Source organism: Gekko japonicus, unplaced genomic scaffold (genome assembly GCF_001447785.1).
Source record: "Gekko japonicus isolate JY-2015 unplaced genomic scaffold, Gekko_japonicus_V1.1 scaffold1906, whole genome shotgun sequence".
NCBI lineage: Eukaryota > Metazoa > Chordata > Lepidosauria > Squamata > Gekkonidae > Gekko > Gekko japonicus.
The window spans coordinates 124,911-144,376 of record NW_015171561.1 but is presented as its reverse complement, the minus strand read 5'-3'; the positions used below and the strand labels follow the sequence as shown (position 1 = coordinate 144,376).

The following is a 19,466-nucleotide window of genomic DNA, read 5'->3' as shown; positions in this document are numbered from 1 at the left end:
CCTGAACGTTCTAACTTCTCTCACACAGTTGGTGTCTGAAGCAGATCCCTGCAGAGGCCATTTCAAAAGGTTTTTGGGGGAATTCAGCCATCCCTGGAGGGATTTTCTTAGTTTTTGCATTTTTCTGCAGATACAGGAAGTCTACTATGTAGGAGAAGCTCCTGTGCCCTGAACGTTCTAACTTCTCTCACACAGTTGGTGTCTGAAGCAGATCCCTGCAGAGGCCATTTCAAAAGGTTTTTGGGGGAATTCAGCCATCCCTGGAGGGATTTTCTTAGTTTTTGCATTTTTCTGCAGATACAGGAAGTCTACTATGTAGGAGAAGCTCCTGGGCCAGAGGGAGCTTCCTTTTCCTGGGACTAAGTATCCGCACGGCGCCATCTGTTGGAGATTAGATATATAGATAATAATATAAAAATTATTACAGAAGACAGAAACATCAGAGGCACTTAACTAAATATTTTAGGTTCACAGTCTGACCTGGGCATAAAATTGCCTAAGAAATCATCATTGTAGACAATATATTTCTTAATGAAATGTCTGAATGAAGCTTTTCTGTATAAATCCCAGTGAAGGACTGGTCCAGTAATCATAAGAATGATAATGCCGGGGGAGGGGGGGAATACTTGTTTGTTTCATTTGTAAATCAGTGACACTGTTCTGTAACTACTGTTTCACAACTGCATTATACAGATGGATATTACAAGCTCTTAGATCCCTGGGAGAAATGCAAGAGCCAATAAATCAATAATCAAGCCAATAATCAAATAATCAAATCAATAATTAGAGGAGATTTATATTTAACAGAGTCTATATATGCCTTAGCTTACTTTTGTTTAAAAAGACAGAGAGATTTCTTAGCTTTTTTAAAAAAAACATTTTATTTCCTGAATATCGGTGATGCTCTTCTATCTCTTTCCTGCCTTCACAGACTGTCAGATGAGGCAATTCCAGGCTTGACCTTACAGGAAAATGAATACTTGGGAAGATTTGTTAGCATGTGAGAATGGCAGCAAACACTAGCTATGTATAGTCTGGCCCCTGGAAAAATGAGGGAGTCTGAATTATGTATAAACTCTGTTATGACAATGTATGCAATAGAGGATTCTATCCAACTCAGGCAACATAATCCATCATATTCCTAATTCTGACACTTGCATTTTATTCCAGTGTTCAAAGAGTGACCAATTTCTCCCAAAGTTCTCCAGCACAGGATTTGAGATGACTTTTTAAATGTTCAGTCCTTGACTGTCTATGCTCCATAGTGATAAAAGAGCACGGTGCAAGATGTAGAGGTCTAAGTACATCCCATCCATGGCAATTTGTATGTGTGACACTACTCAAAGGAGTAACTTTCTTTCTTATCTGTCACAGTGGCTTATTGGGAGTGGTATACACACAGAAAGAGACCTTACTCCCCACTCAAATCCCACACACCTCAGGCACATCAGTAGCTGGTCTTTACATTCTAAACTGAAGGAGAAGAGTTATTCCCTTCTACTGTGTACACTTTCACCTACTTCGTAGAACTTGTCACAGCTTGTCAGAATTTTCCATCAGCCTGGCCAACCCTCCATATGTGGGACTCTTGTGAGCCACTCTTGAAGAGCAAAAGCTACAGCTTTATTTTGTGCTACTTGGAGAGCACTGATCTACCAGCAAATTACTAGTACTGCAGTGGTGTCCCATTGTATGAGTACGGTTTCATGGTGCAGTGGTGACACACTTAGACGGCTTCTTCCAATATGCTGTTTGTCTGTGCTGATGTTCTGTTAACTTTTAATGTCAGCTTTCTAGATATTGTCTCCTGAAATGTATTGGTTTAACATATGTATGTTGCATTTTAGGAGCTGCTCTAGGACCTCTGTTAGCTGGTCTCCTTTCTCCCACTGGTTGGAACAACGTCTTTTATATGCTGATGGTAGCAGATGCCTGTGCCTTACTTGTAAGTCGGACTGTGCCATAGTACTTCTGAACCTCATGGTCTCGTTGATTTTAAATATAGACTTCAATTTAATAATCCGTCATCTAGGTCAGTTCCATAATGTGGGTGCTGTCTTGAAACTGAAGCACACAAGACCCCATTACAGCTTCACTACACTTGGGTTTATATAATGTGTGTCATCTGCATAATGCACACTCATCAGAAGAATTTTAATATGTATACTGGGTAACAAAAGTATATCTGACCAAACAGACTGCAGTCTTTGCCCCACAAATGTTTCTGTGTTAGCAATAACATGAAAAAACAGTTAAGTACCAAGGACTGTATTTTTTTTCTTTTGCATAAAAAGCATTATGGATATTATTACAGTAATGTTAAACTGATTGCCCTGTGTACAGTACTACTAAATAGTCTATTCAGTCTCATTTTACCAAATGCCTTGAAAAATATTTCTGTACAGGAATGTTATTTATATAGGATATATGTTGTTGCAGTTAAATTATATAAGGGAGGTACAGTGAATTGGGACACTTATGTGATTCATAGGAATTCTGTAGTCTACCCCCTAGTTTTACTTACATGATATTGTTCCTTGCTTTTGTTTTGGGGGACCTGCTTACTGAAATAGATGTGATGATCCTGAGGTTAGTCCTGTCCCTATCTTAAAACGCAGTAGGTTGGAACTCTGTGAAAGAGTTCAGCTCACAAAACAGACATCTGTCATACCTGTGCCCCATTAAATGCTGTCCCTTGGGGTTCAGGGGTTCTACCAGGAACAGCACCAGGTGTGTGACATGGGTGTTTTCAGTAAGATGGGAAAATTGGTGGTGGTGGGAGAGAAATACTGTGGCAGAAAGAGATCATAGGATCCAATCCAGTGTGATGATAGGAAATGTGAGGCTCAAAATAGCTTTTGAGCATCTCTCAGGGCTTCTTCAGCCAGCACTAGTCCTACATGTGGTGAGGAAGTGGACAAGAGTGCACCTAATTTTACCTTCCCATCCATCAAGTGTACCTATAGGAGTAGGATGTCTAGTCTAATCCAATTTGTAAAATCAAATCCCATTTGTGCCTAATACTTGGGCTATCCTCCAAAGAATAAAATCTCATAGAGAGGCCTAAAACCAATAGGCACTCTGCATGGGCACTCATTTTCTAGCCAGTCTATGGTCCCCCACACCTCTAAAATTAGCCAGAAGTCGGGAGCTGTTCAGGGCGGCAAATATGTTCCCCCTGTTTTGACTAAGCTCAACATAGGCCCCGGTCACACGGGAGATTTAGGGCTGGAAGAGGGATGGATCGGGGGCGCAGCAAACGGGCCTTGCAACATCTGAGAAGCGGCACGCACCCGTCCCCGATCCGGCCCTTCAGGCCGAAAATGCGCTTAACAAAAGAACCTGCAAAAGAGCAGGACTTACCGAAACGCCGCAGCAAGCGCGGCCGTGAGATCGCCGGTGTGCCTGTCTGCCGGAGCAATAGAGGCTACTGGCCAAACTCCGCATGCGCACACATGTGCAGCCAGCTGCCTCACTCTCCCTTCAGTGGCTTCCCCCCAGCATCTGATCATGCCGGGGAGGAACTGCGCGGCGGCTCAGGGGATCTATCTGATCCCGGCACTGAATGTCTCTTTTGGTGCGGCTCTAAAAAGCCGCACTTTGGCCGTGCTTCCCCACCCCCCCACCCCCGTGTGGCAGGGGCCATAGTATGGTTTCAGATGCATTGGTCAGAGCACTGTTTTATTGTTTTGACTTAATATCGTAGATGTAGACTGATTCTGCAACTATGTGAGCATATTGCTGAAATTTAATGCTGATAATAAACTGACATCAGAGGGACAGAAAAAGTAAACAGGACTTTCCGAGATGTACTTGGGAAGCCAGCCAGTTCCCCAGCTGGCTTGGACTCCCTCTGCTGTCCTCTTCAGCAATCTACACCTGCATTTTTGTTCTCGGCTGATGTTTATTTAATAGAGCATGTTTCATCACAGTATATATTCTGGGTGGCTAATGAAGCAATTTGAGATATATCACATGCATGTTACAAAGCAATCAGCTAACCATGCTAAATCCATTGTGTGTATGCCCAGTGCTACTTACACTGGAGTTATAATTTCAATCAAGGAATTACAAACCATTTGTTTGTTTGTTTGTTTAGCCAAAGTTCTCAGTACCAACTTCAGACCAAGTATGAGCCTTGGCACTCTTTGCCTAGAAGACAGAGACCTGCCATTCCCCACCACCATCAAGTTGCACCTTCTACGCAAGCATAACCAAATAGCTTCTTCTGTTTCTTTGCAGGAGCTGCTTTGTGTAGACGTTTTTGTTAAGGGTCTAGGGGCTTTCATTCCTGCCAGCTCTTCTTCCTGGGCTTTTAACATGTTTTTAGGTATGCAGCTAGGTATATTATTTGAAGAAACCATAATGATTTTAAAGAATTGTTTATATGTGGGTTTTTTCTTTCTTACATTTGACTGGATATTTCATTTATACAGTTCTTACTCCGTCTTATACGAAAAGAACTTCGCTGTAGGATGGATCAGACTTTGTAAGTTTTTGTTCAGATTTCTGTGTGGCAAGGCCATTTTATTTTTATTTTGACATGTCTTTCCATGCGGTAATATTTTCTCTATGTTGACTCCTGTTCTAACAAAAAAAATTCAAAATATTTATGTTGTTTTAAAAATAAAATACACTTTGTTTTTACATATGCTGGAGGAAACATTTCACTTTTATTTCTTCCACAATATTTGTTAACTTCTTGAGATAATTGACTTAAAAGCCTTGTGTGTTGGTGGCCCTCTTCTGATTTTTAAACTTCAGTGTGCTGTTTTTCTTTGGTAGCAGAAATGTTGATGCAGCAAAGCAAATGAAGCCTTTGCATCACACTTCTCTCTCCTCCAAGCCATGCACATACACCTTCCTTGGATCACGGCCTTGCAGTGTTTATGCCACTCAGGTCAGAAGAGTTACAAACCTGTGGAATTAAATGGGAACTGGCCCATGTCTTTCTGAGTCTGTACCTGGCACAAAGCACACTGAACTAACTCCTGACAGGAACAGGCTGTGGAGAATGTGTTAAGCCTGTACACCATTATGGTATTGTCTTCACTGAGGTTGTGTTGCCTTCCACACACACTGCAAGGTGCTGACTGTAAACAAATAAATCCCTAAGCAGCTTGGGCCTTGGAGAACTTGGCCCATACACAGCTGTTCATTTTTGAAGAGTAATGGGAACAGTTTTCCTCCTAATGCTACCATGGCTGTGTTCCCTATCTGGTATGGTAGTGTGATAACAATACAGTTATGAATGAGAAGAGACAGAAAAGCCTATTCATTCCTCCCTACACCTCTTGCAACCTTTCCTAATATTCCATAAAAAATTAGTGAGATACTAAAATTAGACAGGTTTTCAGGCAGTATAGAGTCTGGTCAATTTCACTGAACTGCAAAAGCAGGGCAATGTTTTGAATGGAAGGAGATGCAGAGGTAACCTTCTGCTGTTTATTCTAAAGGGCTTTAGCTGTTGAAATGTTAATAGCTGAACACATCTGTTTTGACCAGCACTGTTGCACTGCTTGGCTTCAGTTTGACTTTTTATGGGCATCTCTTAAAGCACTACAGAAATTTGCAAAAACAAGTTTTCCAGAGAATGTGGGAAGAAAAAGAGAACAAATTTGTACCATGGTCATAGCATCTCTGCAACACTGCCTCCGACTTTCAGAAGAACTATCATCTTAGAGTTCCCTTGTGATTGCTACGGTGTGCCAAAAATATCTTTTTGATTATGTCTTCCTTGCATCAAATAAGGAAAGTGAGGCCAAGCATAAAGCTTACCTGCTGCAGAATTCCTTCTCACTGAACATATGCCAAAGTGCAAGACTGAGCATTTTCCAAAAGCTATTGCAAAGCTTCTGACTTTTTAGCATCCGTGGATGTGTCTCTATAGTGTCTGCAGTTTCTTGTTAATATATATCAATTCTTGCTTGCTGATATTTTCCATTCTTTTATAGGTTTAAAGAACACTGACTTTCAGACAAGAAGAACAGACTTCGTGTGTGATAAAAAAAAAAATATATTTTTAAAGGCTGTGGCTGTGATCCAGGTAGCCTGTTTATTCCCCTGTGAAGGATGCTGCTATGCTAAAAGGGAGGGGATCCCTGTTGCACATGTTTCTCTGGATTGTGGCCTTTGTGAGAATATTCTTTGGCATTTGACTTGAGCTTTGTTTCCTGAACCAGTTTGCACAGTTATTGAAAGGAGGCTTAGCACTTCATCTCTTCCTCTTTCATTTCCCCTTTTTATTTTGCACATGTAACAATATCTCAGGATAGTGATTTTTCTCAAAAAAGAGAAAGGAGCTATTGGCTATTTTATGCCAGAACTGAGCCAAAGAAAATGTGCCTTGATATTCATTTGGATATAATATCTAAAATAAATGTAGTGCAACATGATTTTATTTTTTTAAATAGAAGACAAACAGATCTAAGAACAAGAAGCTAAGAAAATTAATTAACTTTGGGTGCTGGTTTAGCAAGTGCTAAGAACAATTAGATAAACATTGAGCTAAGTATCCCTCAAGTGGTGTCTGAGCTTGCTATCAAGAATGACTGTTGGAGAGTATAACTTGCACATTCTGTTGTAAGAAAGCAGGTTGCCTTATTATCTGGCATTAATGATTAACTTTTCATGCTACTCAATCCCAGAGCAATATCCAGTATGTAATAGATTGGATGCTGCAATTATCCAACCACTTACTTCTGGCGTTATTCTCATTGACTTTACTGAATGAACAATCTGAGGACAGCCACCTTAGCATTTACTGTACTTTGTAATGAGACATTTGCATCAGCTGTCCCCTGAATCCTTGGTACTGACCAGGTAATATTGATTGGAGAGAAGGGTCAGTGATCAGATCACGAGTCATGACATGCATTTTCTTATAATGCTATTTTTAAAAATGATTTCAAGCTATTATAAATTCATGAGTATTGCCTAAAATTTGATCACCATAGAACTCCAAGTTAAAACTGACCATCACGGCTTAATTTGGAGGATGAAGACTATACCTAATCAGCTGTTCCAGAGTTCGCACACAAATTGTACAGGCCGGGGGTTTAACATTTCACTTTGTGTATGCAGAGCTGTTTTCAAAATTGAAGTGAACAGTGAAGATTTTTCCTTTGGTGAGCTCCCTGTGTTCAACAAAATATCACAGAATTTTGTATTATGATTATTTTTCACTACTCTGAAGCCTTAGCACTAGATTTCATACGAGTGAACAAAATTCAGTGACTGATTTTTATCCTTTATTTTGAAGGCAGCTAAGCAGGGAGTCTTTAAAGCAAAATGTTCCTGATGGAGAAATAATATAGCTGTGTAAAGCCTTAGTCATTCAAATAGTTCAGCTTACCCATACTACCAAGTGTTTTTAATTTAATGTTCATAGTTATAGTGAACATCTTCTACAGGGAAAGATCCTTAATTTGAATTTGATGCAAATTACATATAGGAAAAATAACTTGGATATCTACCAAAGGAAAAGAGATATTTCTATATTATGCCGCAAAAGCACAAAAAGTACAACTTGTCACAGTACACTTTCTTCTTGATTGCACTGTCAAATCCGTTTGTTATGAAACTTGCTTCTGACTGACAAATGTATAATAGAATTTTTAAAGAAATATATATATTGTATGATGTACAAAGATAAATAGTTTCAGTATGTATACTACTAATGGATATTTATTAAATTTAGTTACATGGTTCCCCTGTGGATTACTTTTTTATTCTTCTCATAATACTTTTGCCAAGGGACAGAGATGCAACATGAGCCCAAGACCCTCATTTCTAGTCAGGTAGTCAAAATTAGCATCCTTTCCTACAGTTCTATGTGTATACCCTCATATCCATCTTTGTTATGGCTCAGAATCTCATTATACAATATGCTTTCTCCCTGAAGGGAGAAAAGATACAGAGACCTCATATCTTTCCTCCTGGTGGAAAAACAACTTGGAGTGTGTGATTTTTGAGTAGCAAAGTGGCTGAGTCTCATCGCATAATTTGTGCATACCTCCAAAACTGTGTTTTATTTAAAACAAAAAAGTCGTATTTTGGCCCTGAGTGTTACAACAGAACCTCTAAGGAATTTAGATGGGGTAGCTATGTCAAATCTGTTGCAGAAAAGCAAGCAAACAAGAATTCTGAGGCACCTTCAACAGATCTATTGAAATATAAGCTTCTGTAGGTTAGGGTCCACTTCATCAGATATATCTAAGGAACAATCTGACATCTGTGGTCTGAATTTCTCCACAAAAAGTGTCCTGTATTTGATCACTCAGCATTTTTATATAGTTTTATTGCATATGTCCTCTTAATAAAAGAGTATGGGTGCTTCTTATTTGTTAAGCATGCATATTAGGAGAGCTAATATTCTTAAAATAAAGCAAATGTTTAGTGTTAGATCCAGCATATGAAGAACTTTGGAGTCTGCTTGTCTGCAGATTCCAGGAAGTCCCCTTTATTTTATTTAGTTAGAGCTGAAATGTCAGAAAATCATTTAACCCACCACATTCATGCATTATAGTACACACAATGGCTGGTTCTTCTATGAGGAGCCTCTGCATATATAACACAGTTGTCTAAAACAATGATATTGTCTATAATCTTTTCAGTCAGCTTGTCTATAAATTGCTATATAAATCTAGCACATTAATGGAATGTTCTACATGCTGTTGCTAAATGTTCCTCAGACACAAATGAAGGGCTTTTTCCTTTGTCATAACAAGTCTGCAAAGAGCTGATTTTGTTGAGAATCCCAGGAGTCCATGATTCAAATGACAGTCAGAAAGCTAGCTGTACTTCTTGTCATTCTTCTGGGTCAGCATTTAATGGAAAGGGCTGGGAGGGGGAATCAGGCAAAGTATGGGTTTAGCACCTTTCACCTATGCTGCCTTTTTGCTTCTGAAACTGGATCTCTTCCCCACCCCACTTTCTACAGGATTGAGGGTGTTCATCCTTGGGAAAAAATGATGGAAGGTCTTTGGCTGCTAATAGTTAGTAATTTGTCAATTATCACTGGCTGTTTGTTATGTGCTTGGCATAACATCAGGTTGCTGAGGAAGCCATTGGGTTATAATTCAGTGTGAGTGATATGGTACTAGGAATTGCTCAGACATGAGAAATACCAAGTGGACAATGGTTTCCCTTCTTGCAGTCCTTCCCCCAGTGCCAGGATCTGTGTTGATGATACTCAGTTCTGTTTTCTCCTTTTCATCATATGCAGAGGAGTGCCTTGGTGAGTGTTTAAAATCAGGTGACCAGATGAGATTGAAAAACAACGAATTTGAAGTCAGATAGGGCAGATGATGGTGATGATGACGTAAAACTGAAAGTTCTTGAGAATGTCAAACTTTCCCTTATGGATTAGTTGCACAGTTTGGGTACATTCCTGAATGCTCAATCACGGTCATCCAAAATGAAAAGTATTCGGTTCGATACATCACGACTCGGACCATGACATAAGAAACACGCGTTTACTCAGTACTTTCACACTACAAAAGACAACAACAAACGGCCAAGTGGCCAACTATATACATTTCCTAGGGAACACCCCTAGATTCCATTGGGGAGTTTGAATCTCCTTCCACGGTTTCTATTGGTTCCCCTAGTGGACCTTAGGAGCCTAGTCCCTATTGTTCTTTTGGGAACCAAGCTCTGCTCGCCTGGCTACTGCCTGGTGGCGATTCCAGGACACAACACAAATCTTCCCTGGATCTTGATCAAACTGAAAGATACAGTTGAGTGTCATTTCTGTGCTGATGATAATTCATCATAAATTTCCAGATGATCTATCCCATTGGTTTAATGAAGGAGATGAGATGAAACTTTGCAGAACCCCATAGATCAGTGGCTAAGGGAATGTCTCACCTTGTGAAATTAGAAAAGACTAAAATCAGTCAAACCACTCACCACCAGGCAATTCAAAAGGTTATCAGGATCCATGGCACCAAAAGCTAGGGAGAGGTCCAGGTGACCCAGCAGAGATTAATTTCATAACCAGTTGCTTTCTATACTGGCTCCAGTATTCAATGAAATGGAAATTTTAAAGCAATAATGGAATTATCAGAAATAGGGGAGAAGTAAGGCTACAGATAGTAATTAGCTTTTTGTTGTAGTGATGACAACCAGGGCTATCCCTATATTTATTTATGTACAACACTTTTGTCATAGCTTTAATGAAAACTATGAGAAACTAAAGAGGTTAGGATTAGGTTTAGTGGTAGCAGTAATTAGAAAATATGGTAATTAATATACCAAATTCTGAGGACTAAAAATGAGTCTGCCACCTAAATTTTGGGCTGGCTTTTAGAGCCAAAGAAAATGTGTCGCCTGGTTTACAGTTTTCAAAAGTAACTGTTTGATCACTGGAATTTCCATGACTAGAAATTACTTCTAAAAGATTTTTCTTCTTCTCCCATTCCTGATATTTACTGGCATTCCACTGCATCTTAAAATATTTTATTCTGCTGTTGGTCTTGTATAATATAAAATCTATGTTTTTAAACGACATATTGTAAACTCCCCAGTCAACTGCAGACCTTCAGGGTGGTGATTTAATAAGTTAATGTCAAATGCCACCCAGAATCAGTGTCTTCATTTCTAGGCTTCCTCCAGCACTCTCTCTCCACATACTCCAAATGCTTTTCTTAATAGGGCATGTTTTGATTTATAATGCCAGGCTGTGAACTTGAAAGGTAAGGCAATTTGCTGTCAAAGACTATGATTTTGTTTCCTCATTATCTGGATTGAGTCAAACTTCTGCTCCTTGTAAGGTTAAATAAATTCAGAATTTACGTGGTTTTATGGTGTAATCATCATCCTTTCTTCAGGTGGTTACAACCAAGCGTCAGAGAAATTAAAAAGAAAAAAACCCCTCAAAATACTTTCTGTAACCTTTTGAATTATTGAACTGTGATATAAATGTCTGGAAATGTTTATTTCTTTGTAATTCTCTCTGCTTATGGTTGCACAGTAGGGGGCTGGATGAGGCAGAAATGGGTTTCTATCAATGGAAGTAACCTTCTACCTTCACAGAAAAATAATAATTTTTGGAATAACCTCCTTGCTACCACCCACAAATCCTCAATACAGCAACACTTGTTCTGAAGAAATATGCTTGGACCTTGGGAAAGACTGTGTATCATAAATGGCCTATGTAGCTTCCTGCTCCCTCTTTGTATATACAGCATATTTCCCATTTTCCCATGTGTTTTCCTGCTTGCACTCCTTGTAACTTGCTGACACTGATGGGGGAATGGAAATGCTTAGTCTGATCACATCATATTACACAAGAAGTATGGATATGTTCTAAAACAATCCCAATTCTCATCAGGAACCAAATCCAGGGACTTGTATAAATCACAGAAATTATAACTTATGTTGTTTCTTATAACTATGGGCTGGGATAAGTCCCTTAAAATGGGTCTTTCACAAACCCACCCTGGGCCTGTGTGTTCTTACATGTGTGTTGTATGTTTGCATGCATGTAAAAGCATGTTCTTTTTTTGTATGCCACCACCACCCCAATTACAAAACCCAGCCTGTCATGTAACCATTGACTCTGGGGTACCCTGGTATGATGGACTGCACTTTTTAAAAGCTTAGAAGTGCTGTACAAACAGCTGAAGGACTGTGAAGGGTTAATTCTTCACAGACCCTCAGAGCCTTGAGTGACAGGCTGTTCCAAGAGATCTGATTGGAGCAGAGAAAGAGTTCTGAACTGGATGCTGAGAGGGTTTCAGTTTGATTTCAGCTCTAGCTGACAAGAATCGAGTACTGACAGTTTCAGAATTCATCCCTGACGGAGAGCAGTTTTCACACAAACAGGAGAACTGGGGAAAGATGGCAGGGACAAGTGGGTAGTTAGATGGAGACTCCCATTCGGGCCAAGGAAAATGGATAGTTCTTCTAGAGAGAGAGAAGAAAATTCCCATACCAGTTAAACAGTTAGCTGTGAAGAGTGCAGAGATCCCTGGCCTGGTGTGCTTAGAAACTGCCAATAGAGACCTTAAGAGTCAGTTAAAAACTCAAAGACAAGTACTGATGTTTCAAGAGAAGGGATTTGGGTACTGGAAAGAGTGCACCAGCCTTCTGGAGACCAAAAGAGTTAGAGATTACTCCTGCCAGGAAGTGTTTGGGGAAAACACTGGAAGAAAAGCCTCTCAACATAAAGATTTAAGTCACTCCAGATAGCTTAAGAAACTCTCATTAGCCTGAAACATAAGAACTAAAGTCTGTGCATGTACTGATATTACCCCATAAATTTTACTCCTGATTTCACCTGACCTTTCCCCTTCATGTTGAATAAAATATCTTGTTAATTTGGAATATAAAAATTTCTCAGGTGCCATTTAAATCATATAAGTCAAAGGGGGCTCCCATTCCATCCCTCAGGTTCTTGGGCTGAGCAAACAGCAAAAATATTATACTGTGACAGGGTGGGACAGCCAGAATTCTTCTGGAAAGAAGAACAACTAGGGTGGCTCAGTCACAAAAAGGAGAGGAAAATGGAGGGGAAATCTTCAGAGCTTTCCAATTATTATAGCCAACCCCTTCCTGTGCATGCATATTCTTAGTGTGTGAGGATGACCTAGGTTTGTGGTGGAGTTGAATCACAGTCTGCTTTTTTAAACAGGAAATAAACTTTATTGCTAAAGATTTAGCTAGTGCACATGCATGGAAAACAGCTATCAAGCCTAGTGGTTACAGATCTAAGCAAAGTAACATAAAAACAAGTCTACCTCTGTTACCTCTGATGAGCCACATGGTTACTGTGGCGCCAACACACTCCAGACCCCCTACTGCTCCCTGGTAGAGGAGTCTGGGTCCCAGCATCATTGTCACAGCATTTGGGGAAAGCAATGGAACAAACAAAAAGGAAGACTCCACCTTTTAAACCTACCTGCCTGCTTTGGCAGGAACCTTCTTCAAGCAAATTTAGGGAACCTGCTCCTCATGGGATATACCCTAAAACTTTGTCCAGGCAGGTTAAATGTCATGTAGCTCATATCACCATATCATCATGTTTTACAACAGTCATCCATCCTGACTCCTCTTCCTTGTGAAAAGAAATGGCTGTCATGGTTCCAGGGATTTTCCAATGCGCTTTCACAGCATCTTATATCTTCAAATCCACAATAGGGCTAACTTTAATTGGCACCCTAGACTTAAACTTTTAAACATGTTTCTTAGATGTCCTTCCCTAATTTCCTATGTGAGGGAAAGGAGTTCAACTGCTAAGCCCAAATTTAGACTGGTATTTTCCCCAGGTTAATATTTTGCCTCACTGAAGCTTAAATATTGGATGTATGCTGTTTGCCTTTATTTTAAAAATATACGTTCCCATCTGAAGGTTTTCCAGAATTTTTGTTTATATAACAGAGCCTTATCATCAGGATTGGCAATCACTTAGAAAGCAATAGCTGTGATTCTTAAATGTTACCTTTCATTTTGATATGGAATTGCCTCATTTTCCTGAACCATAAAAGAAAATATAGTATTTTCAGAGCCATGTGTTCAAGTGTCTTCCTATTTGAAGTCCAAATTGTTGCCATCAGTTCTAACTTTCTTGCCAGGCAGAGTCAGTTGACTTTTGGGTAGGTACTTTAGTTTCTCTCTTTCTTGGCTGGCCTCTCTGAGTGATCTAGCAGCTCTCATTCCTTGATTTGCTTAGGATTTTGCCTGCCAGGAAGCTGGAGAAAGTTCCAATTGTTAAGCCTTCCATTGCTTCCATAAAGCAGGTCCAGATCATCTTTATAGCTGGGATTTCCCAGAAGTCCAGAATGAAATGTGCCAATATCTTGACTATGTTCCCAGAGCAAGTCAGAATGCCTTTTATTTATTTTCAAATACATCTGCTGAAGAAAGAGGCACCGTATAGTCCTCTTCAAATAAAAGTACAAGTAACATTGCAGCAGAGTATCATGTGATACAATCAAAATGCCTAGTTGCCTCACTAAAATAGACAGCTAGTGTTTTACTGGTCCACCATTCCCACTGGGCAATAGTCTATCAGTACTGGGGTCTGAAAAGCTAGGCTAAGCCTGAAGGCTCTATCTAATATCTGCCAGCTCCTGTCCAGACTCCTCCCCTTCACTCACAGCCCTTTCAAATCCCTTCATGTTGTAACTTTTTAGAAGCATTTAAATGTCCTGTGCCTGATGGACAATCAACCTCCAAGTTTATCCCTTATATATAAAATTGTATAGGAACCTTCATCTGAAATGAAAACATATGGTGTTTATTCATATAGTTTATAGGGTAGTCAAGTTTGATGGACCTCAAAAGACTTTTTAAAATGTATTCTGCAAAGCTTTTTGGCTGCAGCACATACTACATAGCCCTATGCTGCCATCTTCCCAGTTTCCTCTGGCAAAATTGGGATGCAGAGAAGGCACAATCATCTTGTGCGTAAGAGTTCTGATTGGTGGAAGATGTTACAACCACTCGTGGCTACAGGGCCCTTTGCTCCAAGTCAGGAACCATCGACTTATCTTCCAAGAGACAAATAGGGCTCAAATTCCACACATTTTACCACACTTGTTCCTGAAATGGTAAAATTCTCCTTATCGTGGCAGAATGATAAAGATAAAAAACTATCTCCAGGTTACAGAATTCATCCCAGGATATGTATTCATGGGCTCTGTGATACTAGGATTCCAACACATAGGCAAAGTATTTTCTTTAGCTAGATGTAGACACTAAAGCCTAAATCAAAAGGCAGAAATAATGATCAGAATAGTGGAGGACCAGAGATCAAACTGAAAAGGAATCAAAGAGAGGGACACAGATTGAAAAGAGGGGAAAAGAATAAGGAGATAGACAAATATGCAGAGATGGCTTATGCTCAAGCACCAGTCAGTTTGACTCACGTGACGTCCTACTCAACAGTCATGATCAAGCTAAGCTCTGTGGAGTCTTGTGAGCAAAAATTCTACTTTGCGAGCTACTGGCCTTACAGCTGTGAGTGAGCGATTTGGCTGCTGCATAAATTCCTTTGCACCGAAGCCCTCCTTCCTGAGCTAAGACAAAAATTTGTGACCTGGAGGTTAAAAAACGGTGAGCTAGCTCACACTAACTCAGTTTAGAGGGAGCACTGGTCATGATGAAGAAGTTGATCATTTGGCGACTGCATTACACTGCTTTCTCACATGATTATATGGCCTACTTGAAGGATCAGTAGCCCCCACTCCTCTGCTGCCACCACCTCCAATTTTAAAGGTGCTTAGTACAAAGGGGAAATAAGTTTGAACTTTATTCTCTTGATCTGCCTTCAGTGTCTGCCCATGGACTCAGCTAACCTTGTGATCCTTTCTTGTGATCAGTGCTCAAACAGATGCCTCTGACTGAGCGAATACAAAGAGGAGATAAACAGCAAGCGATTCCATGGTTATACAAGTCAGTCAATTGACTAACCCAGACAACAGAGACTGGGGAATTATAAAGTACTGATGCTGATGCGTTGAAGAGTGATTACAGCTCATACTTTATTACATGTAGATCTTGAGATGATTTAGCCGGCTTGCAGGCTGGTTTATATTTCCAAACCACACACACACACCCGTGATAGGGAATTTACAGTGCACCCCTAGACCCATAGGTCCCCTCTTGGATCCTAGCCTCCCAATAGGTGTGCACTAGAATCCGTTCTGGCTATTGTCTTTGAAGATGAAGCTCGGGCCCTTCGCCTGACCACGTGTTGACCCGACCGCATGCACGGACTTCCCTGGGTACACAACACCCCTCCCCCCTTGGTCCAGATGACCCGAACAGACATAAGTATGCAGGTCTTTCATGCTCCCTTGTGAAGTGGCAGATGACCGGAGCTGGAGCAGGACTCCCTGGAACTGTTCCTGTTGACTCCAGAGGCAGGATTGTAGCTGTTGGTATCGCAGCCGGGGCTGTCGAGCTGCTGGGCTCTGGGCGGTTCATCGGTTCAGGGTTGCCTCTGTCCTCTCCCCCGGGAATCGCGCTGGCCACTGGAAGTGGAGGGTCCGTTGCTTTCAGTTCCCCCAGGGTAGATGTCATCCTCGTCAGTGCCGTCTGAGGCCAGAGGCAGAATGCGGCAGCGGAGTTGATCTATGTGCTGCCGTCCTCGCAGGCAACTTCATATGACAGTGGGCCAGTCACCCAAACCACCCAAACCAATCACGGGCGTAGACCGGGTCTTAAGGAAAGAAGCCCCTCAGGGCCCCCTGGTCTTCCGGGTGAATGCTGTGGTCCAGTGCCCAATCTGGATGGAGCAGCCCATGAGCAGTTCAGCCGGGCTGCAACCGGTGGTGGAGTGAGGGGTGGTACGCTGGCCGAACAGGAAAGCTGCCAGCTTGTAGTCTCAGTTGCCCCAGTCAATGTGATGCAGCACCTCCTTCATTGTTCTGACCATGCATTCAGCCTGGCCGTTGGTTGTGGGGTGGAAGGGTGTGGAGCGGATGTGTCTAATCCCATAGTACTCTACAAATTCCAGAAACTCAGCGGAGGTAAAGGTGGTACCATTGTCAGTGACTAGTGAGTCCAGTATTCCGTGTGAGCTGAAAATCTGCCATATCGCTCTGATGGCAGACCGGGACGAGGTTGAAGGAACGGATGTTATCTCCAGCCATTTCATGTAGGCATCGACCGGAATGAAAAAGATCTGGATCTGGAAAGGCCCGGCGAAGTTCAGGTGGCTTTTGGGACAACTCCCAAGCCCATAACGGACATTTCAGGAAACCTCCAGCCATTTCATGTAGGCATTGACCGGAATGAAAAAGATCTGGACCTGGAAAGGCCCGGCGAAGTTCAGGTGGAGTCTTGCCCACGGCTTTTGGGACGACTCCCAAGCCCATAACGGACCTTTCAGGAGCTCAGGCCATGACTTCTGGCACTTCTGGCACCGTTTAACAGTATCCTCTATCTCGCTGTCTGGCCCCGGCCACCATACATAGCTCCGGGCCAGGGCTTTCATTCTCACTATACCCAGGTGGTGTTCGTGCAAAGCGGTGAGTATGCAGCTTTGCAGAGGTGGCGGTATCACCACTCGACTTCCCCACAGCAAACACCCTTTGTGGGAAGACAGCTCATCCCGGGGGCCGGTGAACGCCGAGAACTCGGGAACCATCTGACTCACAAGCCACCCCTCCCCACCCAGTCGAGGACCCGGGGAATAGTGTGATCCCGGGCCAAGTGGCGCGCCACCTCCCTCACTTGGACTGGCCGATTGGGTAGGTCTTCTAGCAAGGTGATGTGGTGGGCTGGCACGGGATCGGGGTCAGGAGGGCGGCGGGAGGCAGGGCAGCGGGAGGCAGCTTAAGGCATCAGCATGCCCCATCGCATTACCGGGGCAGTGGACCAGCGCATATTGGTACCCCACAAGGAAGATAGACCAGCGGAGCACCTGGGGCGACAAGATCTGGGAGGGGTGGCAGTCTGGAGTGAGCAAACCCAGCAGGGGCTTGTGGTCCATGACTACAGTAAATGCCCAGCCATACAGGAAATCATGAAATTTTTTCATGCCGGCAACTATTGCAAGGGCCTCCTTATCAATTTGTGTGTAGTTGCACTCCGCGGCTGACAGGGTGCAAGAATAGTAAGCCACAGGAACTTCGCAGCTGTCGGCCAGCCAGTGACCCAAGACCACCCCCACCCTATAGGGAGATGTGTCAAACATCAACACCACGGGTAGGGACTCATCAAAGTTGGCGAGGATGGCGTTGGAGACCCAGTGTTCCCTCTAAACTGAGTTAGTGTGAGCTAGCTCACAGTTTTTCAGCCTCCAGCTCACACATTTTTGTCTTTGCTCAGGAAGGATGGCTCCAGAGCAAACTGATTCATGCAGTAGCCAAATTGCTTGCTCACAACTTTAATGCCAGTAGCTCACAAAGTAGGATTTTTGCTCACAGGACTCCAGAGTTTAGAGGGAACATTCACCAACAGGTCCTTGACTGCCCAGAAGGCAGCGTCGTGAGAAGGACCCCAGACCCAAGGAACCTGCTTGTCTAAGAGCCAATGCAGCTGTTCCATGATGGCGGCCTTGTGGGGGAGGAAAGAATGATAAAAATTCAAGAGCCCCAGGAAAGCCTGTAGCTCTGCCTTTGATGAGGGTATGGGTGCTTGACAGATAGCATGGATTTTGTCCTTTGTGGGGTGAATTCCGTGGGCATCCACAGCAAACCCCAGGAATTCCACCTGGGGCACTCCCAGGAGGCATTTCTCCCACTTCACCTTGAGATCTGCATTGGCGAAGTGCTTGAGCACGGTCTGGAGCCATGCCGCAAAGGTCTCAGAGTCCAGAGCCGTGATCAAAACGTCATTGAAGAATGGCTGGACTCCTGGAATTCCTTTGAGGAGGCAATCTATCAGACTTTGAAAAACACCAGGCGCCATGCTCACCCCAAATTGCAGGCACTGGACCCTGAAAGCCCCCCTGTGTGTTACAATTGTTTGAGCCTTAGCTGAGGCATCATCAACCAGCAGCTACTGATAGGTCTGGGCCAAATCTAGCTTGCCGAAAACCCTCGCTTCTGCCAAGGAAGCCAAGACTTGGCTGACCACTGGTACCGGGTATGCATGATCTTGAAGTGCCTTATTAATGGTGCACTTATAGCCTGCACAAATGCATATGTCCCCATTCGATTTTAACGGGGTGATGATGGGGGTTTCCCAGTGGGCATGCGGCACCGGTTCTAACACCCCCTGCTCGAGGGTGGTCCAGTTCAGCCTCTATATTGGGCTGCAGTGCTAACAGGGACCGCCTGGCCTTCATCCGGATCAGCTGCACCACAGGGTCAAGTTCCAGGGAAACTGGGGGTCCGGAGTATCAGCCCAGCGTGCTGTCGAACACTCCCAGAAAATCCCCACAGACCGTGTTAAAGTTCAGCGGTTGTACAGAGTGGACGCCCATCACCGCAAAACCCAGGGGCCCAAACCACGCCAGTCCCAACAGGCTAGTAAGTGTCCCTTCCACCACCAGCAATTCTAAATGGTGATCAAAGTCTCTGAATTTTACTCTGAATCTGCCCCAGCCCTTGATGGCCACAGTGTTTTTCTGGAAGTCCCAAAGAGACAAACCCCGTGGCTTTTCCAGGAGGGGTCTCCCCCCAGGGCAGAGTTTCTGTAGAGTCTCCACTGAGATAATGGAAAATGAGGAGCCCAGGTCTAGTTCCATGCAACAGGGGGATCCCTCGATTAATACCGTTACATGCATCTTATTAGGGATATCAGGGGGCAGATTCAGTACCTTGTGCTGGTGATGGTTGATTATCAACGTGTGCAGATCCAGGTCCTCCTGGTGAGTGGACATTGCTTTCTGAGTTCCACGGGAATGGCAGGCGTGGGCAATGTGGCCCTGCTTTCCACACGTTTGGCAGACAGCATCACAGAAGCAGCATGTTTTTCACTCGTGTGAGTCCCCACAGCTGGCACAGGATGCTTGGGAGGCTTGTGGTCCTCAAGGTGTGGTGGCCCTGGCCTGGTCTTGGGGCTTCCAG

General features: G+C 42.9%; 1 protein-coding gene across 1 annotated transcript in view; it reads left to right on the top strand.

Annotated features, from left to right (window-relative positions):
* SLC37A1 (solute carrier family 37 (glucose-6-phosphate transporter), member 1) overlaps positions 1–16,828 on the top strand; it is a 55,128-nt gene extending 38,300 nt beyond the window's left edge. Inside the window, exons 17-21 of the mRNA XM_015419733.1 lie at positions 1,848–1,945; positions 4,437–4,489; positions 4,786–4,900; positions 10,682–10,697; positions 16,611–16,828. Of these exons, the coding sequence (XP_015275219.1) occupies positions 1,848–1,945; positions 4,437–4,489; positions 4,786–4,900; positions 10,682–10,697; positions 16,611–16,828 (500 nt within the window). The remainder of the gene's footprint in view (positions 1–1,847; positions 1,946–4,436; positions 4,490–4,785; positions 4,901–10,681; positions 10,698–16,610) is intronic.
* The last annotated feature ends 2,638 nt before the right edge of the window (positions 16,829–19,466 follow it).